A 7,611-nucleotide genomic window follows, 5' to 3' on the forward strand; every position below is an offset into this window, starting at 1 on the left:
AGTATAGTTAAACCAATGCTCTTATATTGGTGTGAAGCATGGGTGGTGAATATTGCAACAAGGAGAAGGCTGGGAGGCAGTGGAGATTTTTTGTCTGAGGGCAGCATGCATATTATGCAGAGAATCTGTAGTTTCGAAATTAGGAGGTGGTGTGCGGTTAGTAAAAGTAATACCCAGAGGGCTGAGGAGGGGTTGTGGAGGTGGTTTGGACATTTAGAGAGGGTAGAATGAAATAGAATGACTAGGAGAGCAAATAAATCTGTAGTGGAAAGAAGGCGGGGTAGGGGTCGGCCTAGCAAAGATTAGAGAGAGGGAGTAAAGGAGGTTTTGTGTGTGAGGGGCTTGGACTTCCAGCAAGCATGTGTGAGATGTGTAAAGGTAAAAAGTTTAAAGTGAGATGTATGAGGTTGTAAAGGTAGAAAGTTGAGAGGTGAAAATAGATAAGAGTAAGGTGATGAGGGTATCAAACGATTTAGATAAAGAAGGGAATGTATAGTGGTACCAATGCTCTTATATGGGTGTGAAGCATGGCATGTAAATGCTACAGCGAGGAGGAGGCTGGAGACGGAGATGTTGTGTCTAAGGACAATGTGGTGTAAATATTATGCAGAGGATTCGTAGTGTGGAAATTAGGAGGTGTGGAGTTAGTAAAGATATTAATCAGAGGGCTGAAGAGGGGTTGTTGAGGTGGTCTGGTCATTTAGAGAGAATGAAGCAAAGTAGAATGACTTTAAGAGTGTATAAATCTGTAGGGGAAGGAAGGTGAGGTAGAGGTCATCCCCGAAAAGGTTGGAGGGAGGGGGTAAAGCAGGTTTTGTGGGTGAGGGGCTTGGACTTCCAGCAAGGATGTGTGAGCATGTTAGATAGGAGTGAATGAAGACGAATGGTTTTTGGGACCGGACGGGCTGTTGGAGTGTGAGCAGGGTAATATTTTGTGAAAGGATTCAGGGAAACAGGTTAGTCTGACTTGGAGTCCTGGAAATAGCAAGTACAATGCCTGCACTTCAAAGGAGGGATTTGGGATATTGGCAGTTTGGAGGGACCTCTAAACTGTCGTATCCGAGCATCTCTGCAGAGACAGTGATTATGTATGAATGATGATGAAAGTGTTGAATGGTGATGAAAGTTTTTTCTTTCTTTTTGGGTCACCCTGCCTTGGTGGGAAATGGCCGATGCGAAAAAAAAAAATTCTCTAATGTCATTAATATTTAAATTTGAAGGACATTCATTCACCATCATTTATTTTCTGTCTTTCCAAACGTCGCACTTCAAATGATTCTCTGAGCTATAGCATCTCTATCCTCCCTCCAAAACTCAAATCCGTCTACATTGGTTTCCCCTGAATTGGTTCCTTAGAAAATATAAATTTAAGAAAGGAATATGGATCTCTGTAAATCTCTGTAAACCAGTTGGTACTATACCACCACCTGCACCACACCAGAACCAGCTGCCCGGGAGACGATGGGTTGGAGAGTGACTGTGTTGGTCGTGGTGCTCATTACTGGAATTGTAGGACAACAATTTAGTTTAGATGATGTAAAACTGAAGCATAACATAGATGACCCTGATGATGTGCCGGAGATATCAGATTGGAAGCAACGATGCCGTGAAACTGTTGGCGAGGATGCTGTAAAAGAGATAGAGGAATCTGGAAGTAACGTAGGTGAATGTATTGGAAAACACATAAATTGGGATAAGCTACAGCATGAAATAAATAAAAGTATACCAAAAGGAGAGCTGGATTTGGTCTTCAAGAAGTACTGTGGCCGTCGTGATCGTTTCATGGCATGTGTTGAGGACTTTTTTACTAAACTTAAAAGGTGCACGAATGAACAGGAGCAGCGCGATCTGAACATCTCTAGAAAGGCCATAGATGCTGGAATTGACTTTATTTGCTATAAAGGAGGAGACAGAATTGCTTTGTTTATTGGGGAAGATGGAGAAGAATGTATAAAGAGTCAGAAGGACAACATAAATACTTGTATTGAGGAGAAGGTACCCGATATTGAGGAGGGAAAGAGTAACCCTCTCGGCATTAACATTCGTCTCCTCTCGATAAATGAAGAAAACTGCAAAAAAATGAATGATATGCACCAGTGTGTAGTGAAGTACACAGAAAAGTGTAACGACCCTACACCCTCAAACATTCTGGACTCTCTGATAACACAAGTTTTGAAGGTGACACCTTGTTGGCAGACTAGCAGTGCTCCAACCTTGTCTTCAACTCAATACCTCTTGTCTCCCATGCTCACACTATTGGCTGCTGCACTAACTGCTGCTAATATACTTCTTTAAACATAGGGGCAAATATATCTGTACTGTATATTTGATTTGAAGATTGACTAAGGTATGTGATTGTAGAGGTAGTAGGTTGGTAGACAGCAACCACCCAGGGAAGTACTACCGTCCTGCCAGATGACTGTGAAACAAAAACCTGTAACTGTTTTGCATGATGGTAGGATTGCTGGTTTCTTTTTCTGTCTCATAAACACGCTAAGATAACAGGGATATCTTGCTACTCCTACTTACACTTTGGTCACACTTCACAGACACGCACATGCATATATATATATACATACATCTAGGTTTTTCTCCTTTTTCTAAATAGCTCTTGTTCTTTTTTATTTCTTCTATTGTCCATGGGGAAGTGGAAAAGAATCTTTCCTCCGTAAGCCATGCGTGTCGTATGAGGCGACTAAAATGCCGGGAGCAATGGGCTAGTAACCCCTTCTCCTGTATACAATTACTAAAAAAGAGAAGAAGAAAAACTTTATAAAACTGGGTTGCTTAAATGTGCGTGGATGTAGTGCGGATGACAAGAAACAGATGATTGCTGATGTTATGAATGAAAAGAAGTTGGATGTCCTGGCCCTAAGCGAAACAAAGCTGAAGGGGGTAGGAGAGTTTCAGTGGGGGGAAATAAATGGGATTAAATCTGGAGTATCTGAGAGAGTTAGAGCAAAGGAAGGGGTAGCAGTAATGTTAAATGATCAGTTATGGAAGGAGAAAAGAGAATATGAATGTGTAAATTCAAGAATTATGTGGATTAAAGTAAAGGTTGGATGCGAGAAGTGGGTCATAATAAGCGTGTATGCACCTGGAGAAGAGAGGAATGCAGAGGAGAGAGAGAGATTTTGGGAGATGTTAAGTGAATGTATAGGAGCCTTTGAACCAAGTGAGAGAGTAATTGTGGTAGGGGACTTGAATGCTAAAGTAGGAGAAACTTTTAGAGAGGGTGTGGTAGGTAAGTTTGGGGTGCCAGGTGTAAATGATAATGGGAGCCCTTTGATTGAACTTTGTATAGAAAGGGGTTTAGTTATAGGTAATACATATTTTAAGAAAAAGAGGATAAATAAGTATACACGATATGATGTAGGGCGAAATGACAGTAGTTTGTTGGATTATGTATTGGTAGATAAAAGACTGTTGAGTAGACTTCAGGATGTACATGTTTATAGAGGGGCCACAGATATATCAGATCACTTTCTAGTTGTAGCTACACTGAGAGTAAAAGGTAGATGGGATACAAGGAGAATAGAAGCATCAGGGAAGAGAGAGGTGAAGGTTTATAAACTAAAAGAGGAGGCAGTTAGGGTAAGATATAAACAGCTATTGGAGGATAGATGGGCTAATGAGAGCATAGGCAATGGGGTCGAAGAGGTATGGGGTAGGTTTAAAAATGTAGTGTTAGAGTGTTCAGCAGAAGTTTGTGGTTACAGGAAAGTGGGTGCAGGAGGGAAGAGGAGCGATTGGTGGAATGATGATGTAAAGAGAGTAGTAAGGGAGAAAAAGTTAGCATATGAGAAGTTTTTACAAAGTAGAAGTGATGCAAGGAGGGAAGAGTATATGGAGAAAAAGAGAGAGGTTAAGAGAGTGGTGAAGCAATGTAAAAAGAGAGCAAATGAGAGAGTGGGTGAGATGTTATCAACAAATTTTGTTGAAAATAAGAAAAAGTTTTGGAGTGAGATTAACAAGTTAAGAAAGCCTAGAGAACAAATTGATTTGTCAGTTAAAAATAGGAGAGGAGAGTTATTAAATGGAGAGTTAGAGGTATTGGGAAGATGGAAGGAATATTTTGAGGAATTGTTAAATGTTGATGAAGATAGGGAAGCTGTGATTTCGTGTATAGGGCAAGGAGGAATAACATCTTGTAGGAGTGAGGAAGAGCCAGTTGTGAGTGTGGGGGAAGTTCGTGAGGCAGTAGGTAAAATGAAAGGGGGTAAGGCAGCCGGGATTGATGGGATAAAGATAGAAATGTTAAAAGCAGGTGGGGATATAGTTTTGGAGTGGTTGGTGCAATTATTTAATAAATGTATGGAAGAGGGTAAGGTACCTAGGGATTGGCAGAGAGCATGCATAGTTCCTTTGTATAAAGGCAAAGGGGATAAGAGAGAGTGCAAAAATTATAGGGGGATAAGTCTGTTGAGTGTACCTGGTAAAGTGTATGGTAGAGTTATAATTGAAAGAATTAAGAGTAAGACGGAGAATAGGATAGCAGATGAACAAGGAGGCTTTAGGAAAGGTAGGGGGTGTGTGGACCAGGTGTTTACAGTGAAACATATAAGTGAACAGTATTTAGATAAGGCTAAAGAGGTCTTTGTGGCATTTATGGATTTGGAAAAGGCGTATGACAGGGTGGATAGGGGGGCAATGTGGCAGATGTTGCAAGTGTATGGTGTAGGAGGTAGGTTACTGAAAGCAGTGAAGAGTTTTTACGAGGATAGTGAGGCTCAAGTTAGAGTATGTAGGAAAGAGGGAAATTTTTTCCCAGTAAAAGTAGGCCTTAGACAAGGATGTGTGATGTCACCGTGGTTGTTTAATATATTTATAGATGGGGTTGTAAGAGAAGTAAATGCGAGGGTCTTGGCAAGAGGCGTGGAGTTAAAAGATAAAGAATCACACACATAGTGGGAGTTGTCACAGCTGCTCTTTGCTGATGACACTGTGCTCTTGGGAGATTCTGAAGAGAAGTTGCAGAGATTGGTGGATGAATTTGGTAGGGTGTGCAAAAGAAGAAAATTAAAGGTGAATACAGGAAAGAGTAAGGTTATGAGGATAACAAAAAGATTAGGTGATGAAAGATTGAATATCAGATTGGAGGGAGAGAGTATGGAGGAGGTGAACGTATTCAGATATTTGGGAGTGGACGTGTCAGCGGATGGGTCTATGAAAGATGAGATGAATCATAGAATTGATGAGGGAAAAAGAGTGAGTGGTGCACTTAGGAGTCTGTGGAGACAAAGAACTTTGTCCTTGGAGGCAAAGAGGGGAATGTATGAGAGTATAGTTTTACCAACGCTCTTATATGGGTGTGAAGCGTGGGTGATGAATGTTGCAGCGAGGAGAAGGCTGGAGGCAGTGGAGATGTCATGTCTGAGGGCAATGTGTGATGTGAATATAATGCAGAGAATTCGTAGTTTGGAAGTTAGGAGAAGGTGCGGGATTACCAAAACTGTTGTCCAGAGGGCTGAGGAAGGGTTGTTGAGGTGGTTCGGACATGTAGAGAGAATGGAGCGAAACAGAATGACTTCAAGAGTGTATCAGTCTGTAGTGGAAGGAAGGCGGGGTAGGGGTCGGCCTAGGAAGGGTTGGAGGGAGGGGGTAAAGGAGGTTTTGTGTGCGAGGGGCTTGGACTTCCAGCAGGCATGCGTGAGCGTGTTTGATAGGAGTGAATGGAGACAAATGGTTTTTAATACTTGACGTGCTGTTGGAGTGTGAGCAAAGTAACATTTATGAAGGGATTCAGGGAAACCGGCAGGCCGGACTTGAGTCCTGGAGATGGGAAGTACAGTGCCTGCACTCTGAAGGAGGGGTGTTAATGTTGCAGTTTAAAAACTGTAGTGTAAAGCACCCTTCTGGCAAGACAGTGATGGAGTGAATGATGGTGAAAGTTTTTCTTTTTCGGGCCACCCTGCCTTGGTGGGAATCGGCCGGTGTGATAATAAATAAAAAAAAAAAATAGTTGAAAACCTTCATTACTCTGTGCTTAACACGAGCACCTCATCCTGCACATAGGCAGAACACCCTGCCTTTATATGGACTTGCTGTTTACATACAGTACATGTAGCTGAAGCTTAGTGCAATACTCTAGTTGTTATATTTTTTAATTTCTGATTATTTAAATGCTCATGCATTAACCCTTCAACTGTCCAAACAGATCTATGTTCACATGCGTAGTGCTCCAAAAGTAGATCTACATTTTTTTACATATTTTCAAATATAACAAAAAAAAATGTAGGTCAAAGTTTTTTTTACACGTATCCAAATGTAAAAAATCAAAAAGAAGATCTACGTTTTTTTACATACTTTCTAATGTTGAAAAAACGTAGATCTACGTTTGGACAGTTTAAGGGTTAAACAGTATACATAAATTATCGTGAATTGCAGCGATGAAAGTCAAAGGTGGCGGCATTCTCGGCCTCCAAGCCCCCACACAACAAGAAGTTCTGGCATACATGACTCATTAAATACCTCCTGGAGTGATTCTCATGGTTCTGAAGAGTCATTACCTCCACTACCTCCTAGAGGTATGTCGTGCACAACTGAAAGCCTTTGGTGAATTCTGTGATTCTATCATTGAAGTTATTGTATACATAACATGAAATCATAATGGATCAAACTTTCTATACTTTGTCATTCTTATGAATGTTTTAATTACATCAATATTTTATTCATATTTTGCTTGTTTAGGGTATTTTTTCATTAATGGTTCATACATTTAATCATTATGTTAGTTGTTCTCTCTCTACAGTAAGTCATTATAACAGTAGTCCTTTGCCCTAGAATAAGTCGTTGTAATTATTTTTGGTGTGTGTGTGTGTGTTTTACAGTTGGTGAGAGACAAACTAGATCAGTAAGTCTTGGTGGGGAGGATGATGCTCCTCCACCTGTACTGCCCAAGAGGATGGGTAAGAAGGTACGTGCTGCCAGTTTCAATATTGGCGACAACATAAGTGTTTTGTCTGAATAATTTATTATAATTTTGAAATCACAATGGTAATTGTTACCCATTTTGAATAAATCCATCGTTTTGACTTTTATATGCTCTTTGGTCTTATTAAACTAATAGAACTATTGTAATGTTTGTATGTAAATTATAAAATGCACCTATATTGTACATGTGATATTTTTCAATGGCTGGTTTGAGATTCATCTAAATTTTAATCAAGATATTGTACTTTTCAGTGAGATTTTTGCCCTCTTTTCATCTGTTAGTGAGTTTGAGACAAGCTTAAGTTGTATTTTTTTTTTGTCTAGTGTTTTGTCTGTTAGCTGGTAATGCTGTACAGACTAAGGGCATCTTCAGGATTTTCTTGATCACAGTATCTGTGAAAACATGTGTAACTGAATTGAAAACCTTCCAGTTATAATGAGTTACATTCCTTATGAGACTATGGACTACTAAATGAAAATTTGGGGGGGAATACTGTCCATTAATCTATAAAGCTTAATATATTTTGGGTGAATGTGATATTAATTATATGGTAGGTCTTGCTGAGTCTGCTTTTTTTCTATTTGTATATTTAATTTAGTTTACATATACATATTTGAATAACCTCCAATTTTTGATCACTTGTTTTGGTTTTTGTGTGATGCTTTATTCCTACACCC

The 7,611-nt window shown here is 39.9% G+C and overlaps 2 protein-coding genes across 5 annotated transcripts in view; both read left to right on the forward strand.

The window, feature by feature from the left end:
- The window catches only part of spg (dedicator of cytokinesis spg), a 312,850-nt gene that overhangs the window by 286,275 nt on the left and 18,964 nt on the right, over window positions 1–7,611 (forward strand). For all 4 annotated transcript variants that reach the window (XM_070102877.1, XM_070102878.1, XM_070102879.1 and 1 more), the window contains 2 exons: window positions 6,388–6,527; window positions 6,831–6,916. In XM_070102877.1, coding sequence (XP_069958978.1) covers window positions 6,388–6,527; window positions 6,831–6,916 — 226 coding nt within the window. The remainder of the gene's footprint in view (window positions 1–6,387; window positions 6,528–6,830; window positions 6,917–7,611) is intronic.
- On the forward strand, window positions 1,399–2,370 carry LOC138855164 (27 kDa glycoprotein-like). Its single transcript, XM_070102876.1, has one exon. It carries the CDS (start codon window positions 1,462–1,464, stop codon window positions 2,293–2,295), a length of 834 nt encoding a protein of 277 aa, XP_069958977.1. The 5' UTR covers window positions 1,399–1,461; the 3' UTR covers window positions 2,296–2,370.

The sequence above is a fragment of the Cherax quadricarinatus genome, chromosome 83, assembly GCF_038502225.1.
Source record: "Cherax quadricarinatus isolate ZL_2023a chromosome 83, ASM3850222v1, whole genome shotgun sequence".
In the NCBI taxonomy this organism is placed as follows: domain Eukaryota; kingdom Metazoa; phylum Arthropoda; class Malacostraca; order Decapoda; family Parastacidae; genus Cherax; species Cherax quadricarinatus.